The following is a 21,436-nucleotide window of genomic DNA, read 5'->3' as shown; positions in this document are numbered from 1 at the left end:
CTGTTAGTGACAGGATTGGCTTTTCTGTCTCAAAAGTTTGCCGGCTCCTGGGCTAGAGGGTTCTTAACAGCTCGATTCTGCATCGCCCCAGCCAGAAACTGTAAAAACCCATCAGCTGGGGTGGGGGTGGGGGGACGGCAGTTGTGGTCCACTTGCCCGATGGAATCCCACATATCCATGGAAAAGTGTGAACGGCTACTGCACGCGCAGTGTGGGTGAGTCTCAGACATGCAGCATCAAAGCCAGCACAGAAGCACGCGAGCAAGTGCACCCATTCGTAGAAAAGGTACAAACCCAGGCGAGCCTGGTCACAAGTCAGAATGCTGGTGCCCCTTGGGAGGAGTCACTGGAGGGCCACAGTGGGGGCCCGGGGCTGGTTACATGCTGGGTGGTGGTCAGAGGGGTGTGGACTCAGCACTGTTTTTGTGTGGTGGTTTAGTTCAACAAGAACTGGCCATAAGATATGGAAACTAGCCAGCTCAGGGGGCCACAGAGCACCGGCCACCTCCCTCTCACTTTCAGGTAGCTCTTTCAAGTCCTTCCACAGGCTGACATTTCCCTAAACTGACAGCCGTTCACTTGGAAGTTGGGGGTTAATCTGTGAGTTAAGGCTGTGACAGACTCCTTGCCCTGCAGTGGAAAAACAAACACAGTCTTGAATTTGCACCTGGTTGAGATTTTGAACTTCGGAAGAGATTTTGGCCACAGCCTCTCAATGGGTAGATGACTCAACAGGCTCAGAGATGTGCCCCGAGGTGGACCGTGTCACACAGCAAAGTGCTGTGCAGAAGGCGGGTCCTGAGAACCTCTGTGCTTGGGGCCTGAGCGCTCTTCCTCAGGGAAGCCAGCGCAGAGGTCAGGCAGGCTGGAAACACACGTGGATGGGACTGCAGAGGGTGGCCGTGTTGTAGAAGAAAGGGGAGCAGATCACCATCGCTCACTCATTGTTTATCGCTCATTCTGCTGGGCCTGCCCTCGGCGCGCTCCCAGTCTCCAGTGTCCAGCAGGTTCTGTGTAGACAGTTGCAATAGCCAAGACCAGGGAACAGAGGGGACCAACACATTCGGGAGTGAGAGAAACCCTGGAGGAACAATCTGGGAAGGCTGCATGGGAGTGGTGGCATCTGATTTGGGCTTTCTGGAGAGGTAGAAGTGTGGCAGCATTAGCGGGCAGGAAGGGTACCTGGATATGGGGACTAGATTCGGGCAAACACCAAGGCTGGGGAGGAGCCAGCCTTGCTGGACTTGGTCCAATGCCAGCCCTCCTTTGTACAGAGGACCAAAGTCTAGTCAGAAATACCCCCAAAGCCTTCTCGGCAGCTGGGCCCTAGGGGTCGGGTCTTGCACTGGAGATAAGTCTCTCCTAGCTAGGAACTCAGGAAAGCATCATTTTCTAGAAATGGGCTGTCATTCCCTTGTTTTTGCTCCCCCTAGCCATCTTGAGCCCCTAAGGTCAAAAGCCACATGCCAAAGCCAGACAGGATTCGGAGAGCATGGCTCCCAGGAGACCCTACAGAGCCACACTCCATGCTGAGTGAAGAGAATACACATTTATTTGGCTAAGCTACTACAGGTTTCTGTTATACGCAGCTGAATGGATTCCCAGGTGGTGAGGTCGGGATTCTGGAAGGGCCCGGAGGAGCCTGGCACATAGTAGGTGCTCCATAAATCAACGCACATTGGCAACCCTTAGTCCAGAGGCAGGATAAGGTAGGCATCAGGCTTTGATTAGCGCTGGGCCAGTTGAAGCCTTCTGGGCCCGCTGTCAGCTCCGAGGCACGATGATGGACAGGCTGGACTTCCTGGGCTTACAAGACCCACCCTCAAGACCACAGAGAACACTTGTGTAGAGGGAAGTGTGGGAGGCTTTTGCAGGGCCCCAGCACACAGTAGATGCAGATGTGGGTTGTGGGATATGGATGGTTTCTGTGTGACAGATAAACAGAAGGGAGAAATGTGAAGCACCAGAGATGTTTGGCGGAAGCAGGCGGCAGGGTCTGTGGCCCTGGGTAGGCCCAGGGCCCTCCCTCCTGCTCCCCTACCCCCCGCTCAGGCTGTGGGCAGGGAAGCCCTCCGCCAACCTGCAGCCTTGCACCTCTCATGGCCCTCTGAGTTGTGGGGGATGGCCTACAACCCCTCCCTACCCCTCACCTGGTCCTCTTCCCACACTGCCACTGCCCAATGCTATGTCTATGGGGCAGGAGCTCCTGCCCCACAGTGGAGGTTGCCTGGTGCCCCCTGCTTGGACATGCAATCCATGACTGGTACGGGCCCACCTACCCGAGCCACAGCCAGGCCCAGAATTACCAGCAGGCAACCAGGTGTGGCATGCTCTGCTCCAGTCTTCATCCCCCTCACAAGTGCCTTCTCTGAGACATCAGCACTCCGCACCCTGTGTCTGCTTGCACACCTCCCAGGACGGCCCCCACTCCCTCGGGTCAGCCCGATCGGTGGAGCGTGTGTGTGCACGTGTGAACAAGCACATCCACCACCACTATTTAGTTTCGAACCTTTTCATCACGTCAAACAAAAACCCGGTACCTTTAAGGCAGTAACTGCTCATCTCCCCTCCCCCAGCTCTTGGTGACCACTCAACCTTCTGTGTCTGATACTTGGCCCACTGCACTGACTAATATCCAATGGTCACCCAGATTGCAGCATGCATCTGGACTTCTCTTGACACCTGAGTAGTGACCCCTTGCACCCGTGTTGGTCCCTACATGCATCGATGGACACTGGGTTCCACCTTTGGGCTATGGTGAGTGAGGCCACACAGTGAACACTGGTGTGAAGCATCTCTTTGGATCCCTGCTTGCCAGGCTCTTGGGTGGAATTGCTGGGTCATGTGCTAAGTCTATGTTTAGCTTCTCGAGGAACTGCCACACCCTTTCCCACAGCGGCTGTGCCATTTTACCATCCCAGCAATAGCCGATGAGGGTTCCAATGTCTCCATGTCCTTGCCAACCGTTGTTTTCCATTTTTCAAATAATAGCCATTCTAGTGGGGGTGGGGGGGAAATGATAGTTCACTGTGGTTTTGATTTGCATTTCCCGATTGACTGACGACCATGAGCATCTTTTCATGCATTTAGTCCCATTTGGGGGCCTTTTTTGGGAGCCATGTCTATTTAGGGCCTCCGCCCTTTTTACATTGAGTTGCTTGTCTTGTTGATACTGGAGGAGTTTTTCCCATGTCCTAGAGAAGAAACCCTTATCAGACATAAGGAGTCCCAAATATGTTCCCTGCCCCACGTTGACAATCCCTACTGACTCCACCTCAGGCCACCTACACCCAATTCCTGGATGTGGGAAGGACAATTAGATTCCTGAGCAGGCAGCAGATTCTTTTCACTTTCTTTTAAAGAGACCCCACCGTATTAGTGGCTGCCAGGGCCCGGCAGGAGGCAGAAAAGGAGGCTCGTTGCTTATGGACTACAGTTCATGGTGCCAGAAAACTCACCTCGATGAAGGTAGCGTTGCACAGCCTTTTCAGCTCGGTGAAGGCTGTGAGAGGGAGCCATTTCCCGCAGCAACAACAGAAGAGTGACTGCTTACGCACAGCCAAACACCTCCTGGCTTTCGGCCCCTTAGGTCAGAGGTGCAGGGTCAGTGTTTCAGGGGCCATTCCCAGTTAATTGGCCTCATTTTAGTGCTTCTGTGCCTCCTCCGGGTGCTTTGCTTAGTGGTTAGGGTCTTAGAAGCTGGGAAATGACTGTCTACGGTCTCTCTTCCCCTGGAGCAACAGAGAGGGAAGGAAAATGAGGAACAGACTGAAGAAATGGAATGTGTTAAAATGTTTAGAATTTAGCCTGGACGTTTCCTTTTTTTTAGCCCCAGCTCCTCAATGATGATGTACCTATGTTTATTAAATTACCTATTTGAGCCTGCTTATTTAGCACCAGGCTAGGTAATTTACACTTACGATTTCACATATGTCTCACAATGCTTGATCCCACAAACGAGGCTCACGCACAGTAAGCAACTTGCAGTGCAGTAGGGTTGGTGAATGACCCGGCTTTTCCAAAAGCGGAGGGCAGAGATTGCTGAGAGGAAGAGGGGACCAGCATTTCTGAGGATCCAGACGGCTAAGCTCGGATGGCTGATGTCGATTCAAGGGGAGCCAGGTTGGTCAATCTTTATTCTTCCCAACCCCCACCACCAACTTGGGACACCTCTCTGTGCTGGGTCCCTACCTGACTCTCCCCCCACCCCCCACCCCCTTGCCCTGGACTGCTGCAGCAGGCCCCCACCTCCTAGATGCTGCACTGGCCACTGTGACTTTTGCCCAAGGCCTTGTCGCCTTGTTCACACGCAGAACCGGAAGGAGGCCCTCAGGCTGCCCCTTTCCTTTTCCTTTCTTCATACCTCGCTGGTCCCTTGTTGACCCCCATGGTGGCCCTAAGTCGTGGCAGTCAGAGTGAGTGCTTACTGTGGAGAGTCCACGTCCACTGACTCACTTGATCCCTGGGCCACCCCGTGAGGCAGGGACTCCATCTCCCCCATTTCACAGGCGTGGAGACAAAGGCAGGGAGAGATGAATTAGCTGGTTTCCTGCCACGGGTGAGCTGGGATTCCAAAGGAGCCTTTGTTTCTTTTCCCTCAGCCCCTTCCCTGCAAGCTCTGGGAGGTCACGAGTCTTCCCCTAACCGCAGTGTCCCCCCCATGCCGAGTGCCGTTCCCAGCACCACAGACTGATGACCTCCTTCCCCACTGCTCCCAATCCCAGGCCAGGCGCCCTGCCGTCTCCAGCCGCCTCTCTGGGTGTGGTCGGCCTGTGAAATCAGGAGGAAGAGGCCAAGGGACCCTGTGTGATTTGTCCTTTCAAATGGCCCTGCTTCACTTCCTGTGCGGCCTCACGAGGCCTGTCCACGTGAGGCCCCTTCCCTCCAGCTGCCTCAGGCCCCGTGACTCAGAGCCTGGCAGCCGTGGGCCCCACCCCCTCCAGGGGTACATGTACCCATGCAGGCTGGGTGGGGCGGACGGAGGCAGCCAGAGCTGAATTCCTTGGCACACATACAGACTTCTCCCTTGTGGGCAGGGTGGGACTGCCTCCCTACCTTTGTCCCACAACCAACTGTCTTCTTCGAACAATCCGCGGCGGATAATGTCATGTCACCGACCGTTCTCTTAGGGCATGGGTTTCCACGGCTGCAAAACAACTTCTCATCATTACTCAGCTGCCCTCCTAATTGTTTCCAGATCCTGCCAGGCCGGGGGCCTCCTTGTCTAAATACCGTTTCTTTCTCCACCAATTGTTTCCTGGTGGAGGGCTGTGGAGGGCCGTGTGGGCGTCCCATTCCATGGGTGAAGACTGGTAGAACCGGGAGAACCGCCCTCTGTGGGTTTCTGAGACTGACCCTTTACGAGGGCAGGAAGCCCCGTCTTTCTCCCAGTGGAAGCGGTAAGTCCCTTAGGTGATTGTAGGTCCCAAGCTGGCGACCCACCACCACTTTTTTCTAGACTCTGGCTTAGGACGAACTCAGGCTAACATTGCCTCATCTCTCAGTGGAGGAGAGTCAGAGAGCAGGCTGTGCCTGGGATGCTGAAACCCCTGGTCCTGCCCCATGGGCACACGGGCAGCCCTCCGCCGTTCACGGAGCCCTCTGCGATGTGCAGCAAGCGCGTTTTCTGACCCAAACTCACTGCACGCAAGTGGATACCAACTAACTCACAGCGATCCTCTAGGACAGGGTAGAACTGCCCCGGGGGCTGTCCTAGACTGTAACTCTGTATGGGAGTAGAAAGCCTCATCCTTCCCCCACAAAGTGGCTGGGCGTTTCAAACTGTGGACCTTGTGGTTAGCAGCCCAATGCATAACCAAGGTTCACTTCTGATCATAAGAGAAGTGTAAATGTATTTAGCCATTTGGTTCAGAATGTGGAGCAAAGGTAAGGTAAATTGGTTTAACAACCTTGTTGGACTTTGTGGATAATAAGAAAGTTAAACATACCTGCGGCCAGCACCACCCCCACTCCAGACCCCAGCAATTCCGAACACAATTCATAACCGTCCCAATGAATCCATCATGAATAGAATGAATTTGCTTCATATGTTGATTATGTTTACAGTTGTTAAGCCTCACAGAACTGGACACTAAAATGGGGCAAATTTGACCACTTATAAAGTAGTCCTTAATTTTTTAAACCTAAAAAAGCAAAAGACTAGAAGAGTGAGAGTTGAGTAAATAATTCCGTTTTGTGATCCAGCCACACAATGAAATACTTCACAACAGCGAAATAGTTCACAACTGCTACATGTGCCAACATGGATGCATCACCGAATCACGCTGAGGCAAAAGCCAGACCCAAGGACGTGCTGTATGAATCCGTTTGCATGAAGCTCAAGCAGGCAAAGGAGCACGAGGATCAAACCCCAAACCTAGCTCACTGCCATCAAGTGGATGCCAACTCATAGAACCAGATAGGACAGGGTAGAACTGCCCCCCGTGGGTTTTTGAGACTAACTCTTGACCAGAGTAGAAAGGCCCATCTTTCTCCCAGCAGGAAAGCCGAGAAAGAAAAATAGCCCCAAGCCACTGCCACTGAGTGGATGCTTCTAGTAGGCGTCCTCCAACCACGGCCCGCGGGCCACATGCGGCCCGCTGAGGACATTTATCCGGCCCGCTGGGCGTTTTTGCCCCGTTTTGTTTTTTACTTCAATCTAAGATATGTGCAGTGTGCATAGGAATTTGTTCATAGTTTTTTTTTTTTAAAACTCTAGTCTGGCCCTCCAGTAGGTCTGAGGGACAGTGAACTGGCCCCCTGTTTAAAAAGTTTGAGGACCCCCTGCTTCAGAGACTGTAACTCTCTATTCAGAAGTAGAAAGCCCCGCCTTTCTCCCGTGGAGTACCTGGTGATTTCAAACGCTGATCTTGCAGTTAGCAGCTTCACGCATAACCACTGTATCTCCTGAGCATGAGGCACACCTATTCAAAAAGTCTCTGCCATGGAGTCAGTTTCGACTTAGAACAAGACTACAGGACAGAGTCAGAATTACCAATTTGGGTTTCGGAAACTAAATCTTTACAGGAGCAGAAATCTCATCTCTTCCCTCCCAAAGAGCCTCAGGTGAGTTCCAACTGCTGACCTTGAGGTTGGCAGCCCCACCTTTAGCCACTGTGCCCCAGGCCTCCTGGCACCTCCTGGATAGCTAAAAATGTCCAAGGCAATGATCAGGTCTAGGCCTGTGCTGTGTGCCCTTTGCAGAACGTCAATCCTTCCTCTGTTTAAAAAGAAAACATTGCAGTGTTTTTAAAAAACTGTCATTGCGAAAGTTACCCAGTGAGCATTTCCGAGGAGACCAAGTGGGGAAGTCTCCTCCCTCACTCCCCTTTGCAGGCCTCACTCATCCTAGTTGGCTGGGCCAGGCCTGGCCTGGCCCGGCTGGCTCCTGGCGCTCTGCCCTGGCCCACGCAGCCCTTTAACCACGTGAGCCAGGACCACGTGTCTTGCTCTCATCCGCTTCTTCTCTATTGGAACACCCCCCACCCCCACCCCCATCCTGGCCCAAGCAGAACACCCTTTAAAACTGGCTGGCAGCCCAGGATTTGAAATGGCTTGCTTGCTGGGCCTGATCTGCTTCCCTGTGAGCAAGCATCCCTTGTGAGAGGTCCTCTTACTGGGGGAAGGGAGGTTGGGGGATGTCCACGCCACCTCCTGAATGTTTCACGGGCCCAAGCCTGCACGCCTTCCCAGAAGTCAGTTATCCACATCTCCTAATTAGGAAAGGAGTTCTTTTGTTTGTTTTTTAAAAAATCTTTTGTTGTGAATTAGGTGGGCCTGACCCAAGCCATGTATTCTCCGTTGCATCATATGCATTTGAAAGCCGGACATTGACTAAGGAAGATCGTAGAAGAACAGATGCCTTTGAACTGTGATGCTGGAGAAGAATGTTGAAAGGACCATGGACTGCTAAAAGGACAAACCAATCTCTCTTGGAAGAAGGAAGGCCAGAGTGCTCCTTAGAGGCAAGGACGGCAAGACTTTGTCTCACATACTTTGGACATATTGTCAGCAGAGACCAGCCCCTGGAGCAGGACATGATGTTTGGTAAAGTGGAGGGGCAGCGAAAGAGGAAGGCCCTCAATGAGATCGATTGACACCGTGGCGGCATCTGTGGGCTCAGGTACAGGAACAATTGTGAGGGTGACACTGGACCAGGCAGTGTTTTGTTCTGCTGCGCGTAGAGTCACCATAGGTTGGAGCCCCTCAAGGGCACCTAACAACACTATTCCCTCCTTCAGACGCGGATTTTATTACTTACAATCCTTGTATCAGGGTGGTGTGCTTCTTCCATGTGCACTTCGTCGATGCCCCTTTAATTGTTCTGCAAATGGAAATTCCACTTTGCTAGCACCATTTGTTGAAGGGACTGTTCTTCCTTATTTGATGTCTTTTGGCCCTTTATCAAAAATCACTCGTCTGAGGTGTTCGCTTGGGTGACGGCGAAAATAGTATTCCAAATCCCACAGGAGGGAGTAGAGAAATTCAAGAAGACGGTTGGTTTGGGTGGAGGGAGTGGAAGGCAAGCTATTGGCATTGAGAAGTAGCTTAAACTACTGAATATAAAATTGATGTCCTGAAATGTAAGCATCCACCTAATTAATAATTTTAAAAAATCATTTTATTGGGGGCTCATACAACTCTTATCACAATCCATACATCCATACATTGGGTCAAGCATATTTGTACATTTGTTGCCATCATCATTCTCAAAACATTTTCTTTCTACTTGAGCCCTTAGTATCAGCTCATTTTTTTCCCCTCCCTCTTCCATCCTCCCTCCCTCACAAACCCTTGATAATTTATAAATTAGTATTTTTTTCATGTCTCACTGTCTGGTCTCCCTTCACCCACTTTTCTGTTGGTCGTCCCCCAGGGAGGGGGTTATATGTAGATCATTGTGACTGGTTCCCCCTTTCTCCCTCTCTTATCCTCTTACCTTCCTGGTAGCTCTACTCTCATTATTGGTCCTGAGGGATCTATCTGTCCTGGATTCCCTGTGTTTCCAGCTCTGATCTGTTCCAGTGTACATCCTCTGGTCTAGACAGATTTGTAAGGTAGAATTGGGATCATGATAGTAGGGGAGAGGAAGCATTAAAGAACTAAAGGAAAATTGTATGTTTCATTGTTGCTACACTGCCCCCTGACTGGCTCGTCTCTTCCCTGCAACCTTTCTGAAAGGGGATGTCCAGTTGCCTACAGATGGGCTTTGGGTCTCTACTCTGCACTCCCCCTCATTCACAATATTTTTTTGTTCTTTGAAGCCTGATACCTGATCTTATCGATACCTGTGATCACACAGGCTGGTGTGCTTCTTCCATGTGGGTTTTGTTGCTTCTGAGCTAGATAGCTACTTGTTTACCTTCAAGCCTTTAAGACCCCAGATGCTATATCTTTTGATAGCCGGGCATCATCGGCTTTCTTCACCGCATTGGCTTATGCACCCACTTTGTCTTCAGCAATCATGTCGGGAAGTTGAGCATCATGGAATGCTAGTTTAATAAAACAAAGTGTTCTTGCATTGAGGGAGTACTTGAGTAGAGGCCCGATGTCCATTTGTTACCTTAATACTAAACCTATAAATATATGTACGTAGATCTATTTCCCCATCGTCATATATAAATATATTGACATATGTACATGCCTGTATTTAGACCTCTATAAATGCCCTTTGCCTCCTAGCTCCTTCCTTTATTTCCTTGTACTTTCCCCTTATCCCACTATCACGTTCAGCCTTCATTTGGGTTTCAGTAATTCCTCTTGGTTACATTGCCCTTGATCAAGCCCTACCAGGCTTCCTACACCCTCTTCACCATCGATTTTGGATTACTTGTTCCCTTGTCCCTGGGTTGTTAACACCCACTTCCTTTCCCCCACCTTCCCCACTCCCATGTCCCCCACCCGAACTGTCAGTCCCTTTGTTTTCTTCTCCAGGTTGTTTATCCCACCTATCTTAGCTAGATAGACCTGCAGAGATCACAAAAAACAAGACAGAGCAAAACAAAGCAACAAAAGAAAACAAAACAACAACAAACCAATGACCCAAAAAAAGCCTGTAAGTAGTTCCAGGTCTGTTTGTTGACTTTTAGGAGTGCTTTCCAGTCGAGTCTGATGGGGTGCCATCCCTGGCCTCAAAGTCTATTTTTGATATTCTCTGGGGACTTTGTTGCTCCTAATTAATAAATTTTTGTTAAAAATTGTCTGTAGTGGGTGGATTCCCCGCCCCCCTCCCCAGGTTCCCTATTCTGTTCCATTAGTCTATCATTATACTGGTACCAGGATGTTGTCACTACTGTGGCTGAATAATAGGGTTTGAAGTTGGAAAGTGAGCTGCCTCCTACTTTATTCTTATTTTAATAGTAGTGCTTTGCTTATGTAATTAGGGAATAAGTCTTGTGTCCTGGCTCCACCAAGCCCTCAGCTTCCCCAGCAGATAAGACTCACTCCTACCTGGTGGCCTGGGGAGACAGTGAATATGAAGTGCAGGAGCAGACAGGTGGCCGACAGCGGCAGCAGTGACTGTGTAGTGAGTTATGGAGACAGACATGGCCCTGGATACTCAGCGCTCATGGTCCCCTCGTCTCCAGAACTGTGTCTGGTGGCTCCTGGCAGGAGCAAGAGGTAGTCTCCTTGCTGGTTGCTCAGGGAGAGGCAGACATGAGGGGCTGGGGAGCCCTGCCAGCTCTACCTGGGGCTGCTGCGTGGCCCAGGCCAGGGGAGGGCCCTTTCTGTGCAGGGGCTTCCATAGGCCACCTGAGCACTCAGGGTAGAGTAGACAGTCTCAGGGCAGCTCCCTCATGCCATGGGTCTGTCCAGCTCGTTTCCTTTTTCTGGGACAAATGCCCTCACTCAAATAAGTGCTGGTCTTGGAGGGGTCAGCTGCTTGCTCCTGGGATCAGAGGAAAACTTTCTGGAAGTTTCAGGGTGCCTCCCTCTGTCCTCAGGCCAGTGCTTCAGACCATGAGAGTCCTTCCTGATACCCCTGCCCTTCCCTTTGCCCCCTGCAGAGGTCTGGGGTATGAGTGAAGACCCAGCGTTAGGAGAGAAGGAAACCGAGGACTGGTTGACTGTCCTGTGGGCTCAGCCTGGGAAACCAGAGTCCCATCTGTTGCTCTGGAAGGAAATAGCATGTTTTCCCATCTAGAAAATGGGACGAACAATCACTGCCCTGCCAACTTCAAGTTGCAGATGAGCAAAAGGCTTGTTACTGCTGTATGCAAATTGTACCTCTTAGTTTGACACCTTATGGGGCGGAGTGGGGCACGGCAGGGCCCCGGTGCATGGAGGTTCATCTGCAGTGGGATTCGGGGTTGGGGGTGGGGAGTTCCTCAGATGCCTTTATGAGGTCCTGCCCCTTTTCTACCCTCCATCCTGAACCCCACTCATCCCAGGTGACAGATCCTGGGGATACTGAGAGGAAAGCCATTTTCCCACCAGGGAAGGGGTGCTTCTGCTAAGAGACATTGAAACCAAGTTTGAAAGGAGTAAGACAGGTCAAGAATGTGCCTATAAATGGTACAGCAGATACAGGGGAAGTTTTCCACCAACTCTTTGAGCCCTGAAGGCATAGAAGGTTACATGTTAGGCTGTCGTCCACAAGGTCGCAGTTCAAATCCACCTCCCCCAGAGAAAGATGAGGCTTTCTGTTTCAGTAAAGATTTACAACCTTGGAAACCAAAAAGGGCAGTTCTACTATGTCAGATGGGGATGGGAGAGCAAAGAGAAGGATATCATTATGTGTCGGCATCAGCCCCCTGGCAGTGGGCTTTGGTGACTCTGTTAAGTGCAAGGTATGGAGGATTTGACTCAGGAAGAGGTGGGGGAGGCTGGGAAGGACCAGGTTTTAAAATAATTCCGTGTATACCCTGCCAGGAGTCTTAAGGTATACTGCAGGTCATGGGGAACCATTGGCAGTTCTTAGGGCAAGTTTACTCCGAACTTCTTGGTACAGAGTATAGGAAAGGTGAGCCTAGAGGTGTTTGGGTAGTCAGTGAAAGGAAGCAGGGGCTGAAGTCAAAGCCCTATGCAAGGAGTTAATCAACAGATGGGAGAAAACTTCGGGACAAGGGGGGAGAGGAGCCCATGGGACCACCAGCCCAGTCTTCCAGCCCCCAATGACCTGTCCCCTACCTGTTCCTGTGTTTTTGCCAAGGGACCTCACCATACTCCCACAGAACACAGGGCCAGTGATTCAACTTGGTCAGTGCTTTATTGAACCAAGGCCCCAGTGATCACCCAGGTCAGAGGCTTCAAGCACAGCCCCTTCCCACATTTTGAAACGCAGAATCCAGAGGTGTTTTCGTATTCCTCTGGAATACCTGCAACGCTCAAGTGTAGAGGTTTGGGTTCACGCACATTCTCCTGCCACGCCGTCACGTTCCACTAAGTGCTTCCACCCAGCTTGTTTGTGGGCGTGTGTGCATGCGAGCGCAAGACACCGCCCGCCTATCCACTCAGCCATCCATCCATCCATTCCTGACAAAACAGCAGCAAGTTCTGACCCGCCAGGCAGTGGGGGCTGGACTTCCAGCTGGCTCAAGATTGAGGCCTTAGCCCGCACCCACCCCCACCTGAGGTTCTCGGGGTGGGGTAGGGTGTCCTCCCCTAGGATGTTAACATCCCTTTCAGAGGCAACAGAAGGCGGTGCTAAGTGGGTCATTGATATGTGTCCCTAACCCCAGCTGGCTAGGGAGAGCCTACACCTCGGCCAAAACTGACAAACAAAGAAAAACAGAGTTAGAGGAATCAAGCAGGCAGATAACACAAACAGGAGACAGAAGAGCTGAAGTTCTTGCGGTAGGGGTGTGTGTGGAGGGACAGGACAGAGGGAAAGAAACGACTCCTGGTTCCTGAGGAGGAGAGGCAGGGGCTTAGCTCTGGCCGGTTCTAGGAGAGCCGGGCAGTGGTTTTCCTCCAGCCCCAGTTAGAAAGCCCCTAGAAAGAAGGGGGCTTTTCTGGACACAGAAAACTAAGGGTTAAGCAGCACAGGAAGGCTCCTTGTGGAAAAGGAAGGGCTTCCATTAGGCTGGTCTGGCCCAAACCTTCCCAGCAGGCTGGGCTCTTCGGTAGAGGGCACCAGGACATGGAAATGGAGTCAAAGGGACAGAGCTAGACAGACAAAAGACATGACACCCTCCCCTTGATAGCACCTGGGGCATCCAGCAGCCCCTTGATTTAGGGGGGCCCGTCGAGGGCTCTCAGGCAGACGGACCCTCAGCAGTCCTGCAGCCGGCTACAGAGCTCCCGCCGGCTGCGCTCCCCAGCCCAGCTGCGAGTCTTGAGGCGGAAGGTCTTCAGCTCCTCCTTGAAGGCTTCATGGTCCATGGGCCGGTAGTCCTGAGGTTCACAGAAGGTCTAGGGCAATGACAACAGGGGTCGTCGAGAAGGCTCTAGTGTGACTGAACCCCAACCCGCTCTTCTGCCAAGACCACAGCCTGCCCGAGCCTTTTCCCTGTGGTTGAACCCCCACCCGCCACCCCCAACCACAATACCGGGTGCTGTGGGAAGAACTCCTTGTAGCCGCCTTTGAGGACATACATCTCGGGATAGTGCAGACTCGGGTAGTCATTAGTCGCACGGTCTCGTTCCCTGATGAAGCGGCACCTGGGTGGGCAGGGGAGGGAGAATCAACTGGGTACACCTCAGGGGGCTGCTCCCTGAGCCCACGCCTTTGATGACCCTGGGGAGCTCCCAGAAGGCTCCTGAGCTCCGGAATATCAACTCAAAGAACATTTTCCCAAGTGCAGTGTGGCTCCTGGGTGTAGAACAGGATGTGGAAGTGACTCGAGGGCTTCCTATTCCAGGAAGGAAGTGCGCCATCTTGGCTAGAGGTGGGCGTGGCCTGGGAAGGAGCCAGCAGGGATGGAGAGAAGTGTCAGGAGGCATCCTTGGTGATGCCAAGGAAGTGGGGAGTGGAAATACCCAAAATCAATCCTCAGTGACTGGAGCCTATCTTGACAGAGCTGGGGTCAGGACACAGGCTGGGAATCTGAGAGGGCAGAGGGCAGCAACAAGGGCTTGGCCCTAGACATCTGTAAGGCGATCTGGGTGTGGATAGTCTGCTCTCGTGAGGGCCGGGGCCAGAGAGTGACGGGCAATGGGATGGAGCAGGTGGGATGAACCAGGAGTCGGGCAGGTGGGCAGGCTCAGGTCAGGGCATTTAGGAATGCACAGGGACAGAGACGAGAAGGGGTCAGAAGCAGTTCACAGTATTAACAACCCTCCTCCAGGCAGGCTCAGTGTCTGGACTGAGAAGGACCATGCTGGTGATTTGGAGCAAGGCTCGGTAGGGGTGGGAGCAATGAACAGAGCAGAAATAAGGCTGAGGGGAAAGGTGGTGGGATGGAGGGACAAAGGTCATCCCAGACCTGAAGATGAGGCATGCTGAGGGCCGCTGGGCTCTGTCTGGACCATCCCAGAGGCTCCAGCACCCAGAAGGCTGATCAGGGAGGGAAGGCCAGGCAGAGCTGGGACTCACATGCGTGGCCCGCGCTCCGATGAGAATTCACAGTGGAAGATGAGGATGATCCTCTTGTCCAGGCTGCAGGCCGTGATGGGGCTCTGTAGCAGGAAGGTCTCGGCATCGCGTTGCAGGGGGAGGTTTACAGCTGTCTGCACGGATGCTGGCCGTCAGGCCACAGCCTGACCCCTTCCCTTTACACTCCCAAGCGACCACATCCCCACGGGGACCCCAAGCAGGCTCCCTCCTCCGTGGGAAAGTGTGTCCACCCTCCACCCATCTACCCTCTCTGCAGGAGAAGACCTTGACAGCGGTGGGTCCACAGGGCCAGCCCACCCCCTCTCACCTTGATGTGCCCGCCTTCATACTCATAAGGGTATCTGCAGTCCACGATCACAAACCGCTCCACGATGTTGCTGAACTTGCCCATCAGCAGGGCCACCATCTGTCAGGGGCCACACAGAGTAGGTCTGGACAGGTCAGGCTGACCCGTACCAGGGGCCCACACCCTCGGGATCCTCAGGAGCCCCTGCCTGTGCCGGGTGCCTGCCTGCCTACCGTTTCTGGTGAGATGTACTTGAGGTCTTGGTGCTTTCCATCCACAGTTTGTAGGAGGAAGGCCTGAGGGAAGGAGGGCGAGAACCCAGAAAGTGAGAGGATGGCGTTCATGCTAGGGGCCCAGAGGCCACACCCACTTTGGCCTTCAAATGCAGCTGCTTCCCCACGGCACCCAGGGAACCACCCTCCCAGGGGTAAAGAGCAGAAGAGGCAGCAAGCCGGAGGGCGAGGCCACCTTCCCTAGGTGCCCGAGGAGGTAGTAGTTTGGAAGCATCTTCCAAGTTGAGACCAAGCTGGCCCACATAGAGGAGATGACAAAAGGATGCAGAAGAGGGACCTGGTGGGGCGGGGGGAGCCCATGCTGTCCTGGGCCTTTGAGGACAAATCCACCAGCTGGTACCTTGGAGTAGTCCCCAATCAGCTCACGGTGGTCACTGTCCAGGATGTTCTCAATCTCATCATGACACAGGGACTTGGAGCGGAGGACTCGGGCTTTCTGGGAGGCAAGGCAGATGTGGGCGGAGTCAGAGCTTGGCAAGCCCCGCCCACCGAGGGCTCAGCAGCACAGTGGAGTTGGAAGGTGCCGGCACAGGTGGAGCCCGGGAAGGTGGGCAGGGCAGCGCTGCCCCCTAAGTGGTCACCCAGCGCCAGCAGGAGGCGGCACTTACAGGTTCCTCGGGCTCCTGCTCCTCCGAGGGCGGGGTCACGCTTTTCCTCCGCTTGCTCTGCACTGGCTGGTCCCTGTCCAGCGGCCGCTCCAGCCTCTTGAGGATGGGCCGGATGACACTGCAGGGCATGGACGGTGAGCGGAAGAGCCGCTGGCACTTGCTAAACATGATGAGGTCCTGGGGATACCAAGGCAGGAGTCAGAGTCCTCCCCCACCCCCACCCATCCCCCTCCTCTAGAATCCCAGGGGAGCCACCCAGATTCACCTGCTCTTGTTCCTTCTCCAAGGTCTTGACCAGAGGGGCGCTAATGAGGCTCTCCATGCCTGGGGGCACCTCATTGTCGTCCTGAGGCAAAATCAGCCAAGATGCAGTGGTCAGCCCCAGGCATGCGCCAGGCCCCCAAATCCTCCTGTGCAACCTCTCTGTCCCCCACCAATCCCAACGCTGGCAGATCTCCCCCTGCCAGCACCTCTACATGGGGCAGAGCCCCCAACTGGGAAGCTGGGGGCAAGTCCTTGCTGCAGGGGCTTGCACAGAGTATGGGGGGGGTGGAGGAATGGGAGTCAGGCAGCCCTGCCTTCCACTGCAGCCCCAGTCCCCTGAGCAGAGGTCAGACTACAAGTGAGTGCTCTCAGTTTTTCTGAATCAGACACTGGGATGAGGTCACAGCGGCTTGCTCCCATCTCTTGGGAGGTCCTGGGGGGTGGGGGTGGGGGGGTATTACCTTTAGGTCACTCTCCAGGATGTCCACAAATCCATCGTCTTCTTCTTCCTCGGCAGCCCCCTCCACTGGGCTTAGGGAAGGGCGTCGTGGGGGCCAGGGGCTCAGCTCCTCCTCTATCTCCATCTTCTGCTCAGGGCTGCGGCACTGTCCAAGGACCACAGACACAGCAGGTCACCCTTCTGTGGCAAGTATCCTAGCAGCCCCCTACTTCAGCCCCTGGGGCTCAGAACCAGCCTCCCCTTCCCCAGACTGTAAGGGCTCTGTCCCAAGGTACCTTCAGGTTGGGAGCGGAGTTTGGCCTCTGTGCAAAGGCCTCTCTGGGGTTAGCCCACTCGGCCTCAGCCTGGGCGTTGCCAGAAAAAGCAGGCTTGGATGGCATCTTGAAGACAAATCCGTCCTGTGAGCAAGATAGGTGATGGGGCAGTCAACAGATGCCAGGGCCACCTCAGTGCTCCTCCCCTCCCCCCCGCTGTCCTCCCAGGCCCCCAGAAACGCACGTTCTCCTTGTCATCGCCAGAGCCGCTGGCAGCCCTGCTGCCCACTGTGCTCCTCCTCCACCTGTTGGGCGCGCGGCTGTTGCTGATGTTCCGGAGCACAGGGCTGTGGCCCAGAAGCCTCACCTGGAGGGCAGTGTGGGCGGGTGCTGAGGGTGGCTTTTCCAGCACCATCTGGTTGCTGCTTCCTCCACCCCTCCTCTGGACTCCCATCTCCAGAGCCAGCCCAGGGGTGCCAGGGCATTTCAAGTCACCCCTCTAGGAGGGAGGTGACCCATCTAGGGCCCAAATCAAAAAAGATTTGGTGACCTCCTGCTCCCCTCCTCCAGCCCCCCCAAATGCCTGGCCTCAGAGAATACTCACTGGCATGGACTGGATGCGTCGGATGGAGAACGGCTCTCTGCAGACAGACATGGGGACAGGTCAGGCCTGGGCGAGTAGGGACAAGGACTCCGGGCCCCCAGAACACCCAGCCCCGACGGGAGGGCCTGGCTGGGACCCCTCCATGGACCACCCAACCTGGACTGAGGAAGACCTAAAAAAACACTCACTTTTGAATGACTCGGCTGGCCGCCTGGATGGCCTGTTCAAACCTAGGAAGAGGGGGTGGGGGGGTCCCATGCAGCCCATCTTTCCCGGGCAGTCCAGCCCCACCCCAGCATCTGGTCCTGTATCACCAGGCCAGGGAAGCAACTTGGAGCCAGGGGAAAGGCAGGGTCATAAGAGGCAACCTAGGACTTGAAAGCCACCGGAAATGGAGAGAGTGAATGGCTGTGGTAGAGACAGCTGGGGTGGGTCGCAGGGTCACTGAGGCATCACCAAGGCAACAGTCCCTCCAGCTTGCCTGCAGGCCTTCCACCTGTATGCAAATCGCCTCAGTGGGGCCACATAGCCGCCAGGAAAGGCATCCATCCATCCCACAGATGACAGGCACGAGACAGTGCTGAATGCCAGCAAGCCCAGGGTTTCATCCCCTAGGCCTGCCATCCCCCTCACCCCCTGACTCCAGGGCCTAGGACAGGAACCTACTCTACTGTTCCCGGTGACCAGCCTCCATCTGCCAAACGAGACCCCCTAGTGACAAATGCTCGGGTCACATCCTCTCCTCCCTCCTATGGAATTTTCCAGGACCCAGCTTCCATCCCACCCCCTCCTCCTGCCTAACAAGAGGCCATGAATTCCAACAGATGTTCCTTTTGAGGCGAGGGCATAAGCTTTCTGTACATGGGCCCCGCCCCCCCAGCTATGTTACCGGAGGCCACCTGCCACTCGGGGCTTTTGTGCATCTATGCGTGTGCATGCACACACAGCAGCCTCTTTCGGAGAAACACTGTGTTAACCGTCAAAGCAGGTGCAGAGATGGGGGAGGGAGCCACTCAGGGCTGATGTATCTGCAGGGTGGGCCTTAGGTGGCGACTGTGCCCAGCAGTGGACATGGCATCAGAGATCATTTGGTTGCACTTTCTGCACCGCACCTGGGTCTTGGGAGGGTTCAGCTTTGACTGCTGTCTCTAAGACCTAACCTGTGGCCTCCTCCCACCCCCACTGGCACCCCCGCCCAACTCTCTCTCTGTTTCCTGTTTGTGAACCAACTCGAAGCCCAGCCCAGCCCAGCCCAGACTGATAAGAGGCATCCAAGCCTTGCAAAGCCATAGTTCCTACAGCCCAGACTGGGGATGCCCAGCTGTCCCTGCTAATGGCTGGCAGCTGCTCCCCCTGCTTGAGATCTAACAGCTGGACAGAACAGCTGCACTTTGCAAGGCACTCCCCACACCCCACCACCAAAGCAGAGGGGCTTCTCCCTTGAAAAGCTCCACTGGCTCTCTCCACTCCTTCTCACAAAGGGCTTTGTCCAGGGGTTGTTGGCCCTTGGGCCAAACCTGTAGGCGACTGCGTTCTTAGACCTAGTGCTAACAAAACAGATCAGTTGGGCCTCATTTTTTAATTGTGATATTTCACAGAATTATCTGTATAAGCCAAGAGAGAGATGGGCCAGGCACAGGGCCCATGCTTCCATATGGCCAGGGCTGGCTGGACCCAAGTGGCCACTGCTCCCAGCAGGCACCGTCGTCCCCACCACCCTTGGCCCTGAGCCCATTCTTAGCTGACTCCCATGAACACAGACCCTATTGGGGTCATGGGCTGAATCCTGAAGCCTAAGAAGGCTCCAGAGTTCCTGTGTGTGTGTGTGTGTGTGTCCTGTGGGGTCTGTCCACTTCTCCACATCCCTAGAGTGGGGTCTCCCTTGTTTACTCACGTCCGTTCTGCCTTCTGAGGGTCCACGGGACTGGGAGAGTCCAAGTAGAGACCTGCCGGAAAAGTACACTTTGGTCTGGAAGTATTGGCTTTCCCCCACACTTTTCCTACTACATCTCAACCCAATTCAAAGGAGGAGGGAGAAAACTCGTTTCTTTTGAGATCTGACACAAAAAATGAAGCACCCAGGGAGCCCGAGGCTGACACTGTCCTTTAAATTGCACAGGGCCCCTGGCCTGTTTGTATGAAGGTTGTGCTGTGTCTTTAAACCACAACTCTTGCTAAGCACTTTCCTCTAACTTAGTAAAATCGTTTGCTTTAGATGAGACCATGACCTTTAAAGGAAAAAAGCTGAAGGCGAGAGAAGGGTATACAAAGATCAATTTTCTGCCCAGAGTGCCTCCTAGGTGGGGCTGTGGTTCAGGACTCTGGGCGCCAGGTCTAAGATCCTCATCTGCCACTCTGGGCCCCACCCTCCCCATCAGCCTGGCTGGGCTGGGTGTGGTGAGCTTCACCAGAGGTATGTCTTCCTCTCACAGGAGCAGGCTGGCGGGGAGATTCAGGGACCCACCCAAACTCATAAAACAAACCCATTTGCCTTTAGGAACACAGATTCCAATCCCTCAATTCCAATCAATCTATGGGGCAGAGTCAAACTGCTCCATAGGGTTCCCAAGGCTGTATGAATCTTCCATCTTTCTCCCACTGAGCAGTTCATTGGTGGCTTGGGATTGCTGACCTTTCAGCTAGCTGCCCAACACTTAACACACTGCACCACCAGTGATGAGCAAGGAGGTAGGCGGGCAGGGGGCTGACTCTTGGGGCCCCTGGGGAGCACCCCTAGGCCTCACCTGCATCAGAAGATTCAGAAGATTCAGATGACAGAGAGGACTCTGAAGCCCGCCGGGACAGGGACAGACATTTCAGCCGTCTTCGGCTGGTGGACAAGCCTCTTACCTGGTTCTTTGGGGTCTCCCTGGAAAAGCAGCAGGGACCCAGAGAAGGAAAAAGGTAAAGGTGGAGCTCACCCCCACCCACCCACCCCCAAGGGCCCATCCGTGTGTGCACTGTCCCAGGGAAGGCCTGAATATAACACTACGTCGAGGATGGAGGCAATAGTAAGGTCAGCCTACTCTCTTCTCAGTAGTGCGGATGGTGCCCACGCTGTTGTGCATAGGGTCAACTGGATGGCACCTAACAGCGACAACTCTCTCCTCAGATGAGACGGACTGCAGACTTGCCCTACAGAGCAAGGTGTGTTTTGGGGGGGGTAGGGGGTATTGGTGGGGAGAGTGGGATCGACTAGGGGAATGGATGAGCAGCAAATCCCCTCCAGAGGGCCTTCCCCAAACTCTCCAGACCCCACCAGTCCACGTGCTTTTCTGGAGAAATGGCCAGAGTTGGGTTGCCATTAGGTAGGGCAGGCCAGCCTGAACCACACAGACATGCTCACCAGGCAGGTTTGGCCTAATCCCCAGAGTTCTGGGCAGAAATGGGACTGGGTGGGGGTGAGGGTGGGAAGCAGCACCCAAGCAATGGGGAGTACCCGACTGCTTTTCCTTCCCAAGTTCTCTGGCCGGGTTTGGGATACCCTGCTTGGGGCAAAATGGTGGAAATGATGGCGATCCGGGCAGCGATAAGGAGACTGCGTGGTGGAAGCACAATGCGGGAGGGAGGAGGGGCCGGGAGCAGTTCCCCAGAGCGGGCGAGGAGCGCGCCTGCCGGCAGCGCTGCCCCCGGCCTCCCCACGCCACCTTTTGGATTCGGCTTCCATGCCCGGCTCCCCAGGAGGCCTGAGACCATACCCCAGCCTCTCACCCCACACCCAGCTTCCTTGGGGCGCCCTACCTGCCAAGCCCGGTGAGGTCGTGCATGGTCTTGGTGAGCGTGGTGACCGGCGAGGAAGCGACCGCGCGCTCCGGGGACCCCAGGGAGCCGGGAGCGTCCAGACGGAGGCCCGGGAGGTGGCCTGGCCGCCCGGCACGCACGCCGGTCGGGCTGAGACCCGAGATCGGCGTGGGCTTCGGCAGCTCCATCGCGGCGGGGTGGCAGGAGGCTGGTTGCAAGGCCGGGCACAGCTGGCAGGGCGCCGGCCGGGATGGGGGGCGGGCAGGGAGGGAGAGAAACGGGGTCAAGAGCAGGGAGACGGGGAGGGTGGGGAAAGAGGCAGGGGGCCAGGGACCAGCCACCGGCCCGGGAAGCCTCTGACTGCGGCTGCCACCTCCACCTCCTTATATATTCGAAAAATAACAGCGGCCGCGCCGCCGGACGCCGCCA

At 54.6% G+C, this 21,436-nt stretch overlaps 1 protein-coding gene across 2 annotated transcripts; it reads right to left on the bottom strand.

Annotated features, from left to right (window-relative positions):
• Window positions 1-12,189: 12,189 nt before the first annotated feature.
• On the bottom strand, window positions 12,190-21,195 carry CDC25B (cell division cycle 25B). 2 transcript variants are annotated; one of them, XM_004698171.2, is made up of 16 exons: window positions 21,008-21,195; window positions 20,011-20,135; window positions 19,161-19,212; window positions 17,455-17,496; window positions 17,267-17,303; window positions 16,907-17,029; window positions 16,684-16,806; window positions 16,410-16,553; window positions 15,950-16,030; window positions 15,685-15,861; window positions 15,417-15,512; window positions 15,017-15,079; window positions 14,805-14,903; window positions 14,477-14,610; window positions 13,491-13,602; window positions 12,190-13,353 (listed from the first exon to the last, which is right to left on the bottom strand). In XM_004698171.2, exons 1-16 carry the CDS (start codon window positions 21,193-21,195, stop codon window positions 13,213-13,215), a joined length of 1,737 nt encoding a protein of 578 aa, XP_004698228.1. In that variant the 3' UTR covers window positions 12,190-13,212. The 2 variants fall into 2 exon arrangements, with proteins under 2 accessions (XP_004698228.1, XP_045151396.1); XM_045295461.1 differs by lacking the exons at window positions 19,161-19,212; window positions 20,011-20,135; window positions 21,008-21,195 and adding an exon at window positions 17,653-17,691.
• Between the last annotated feature and the right edge of the window lie 241 nt (window positions 21,196-21,436).

This window comes from Echinops telfairi, unplaced genomic scaffold (assembly GCF_000313985.2).
Source record: "Echinops telfairi isolate 266 unplaced genomic scaffold, ASM31398v2 ScPeMD7_5592;HRSCAF=6446, whole genome shotgun sequence".
Classification (NCBI taxonomy): Eukaryota; Metazoa; Chordata; class Mammalia; order Afrosoricida; family Tenrecidae; genus Echinops; species Echinops telfairi.
This window is presented reverse-complemented; position numbering and strand designations above follow the sequence as displayed.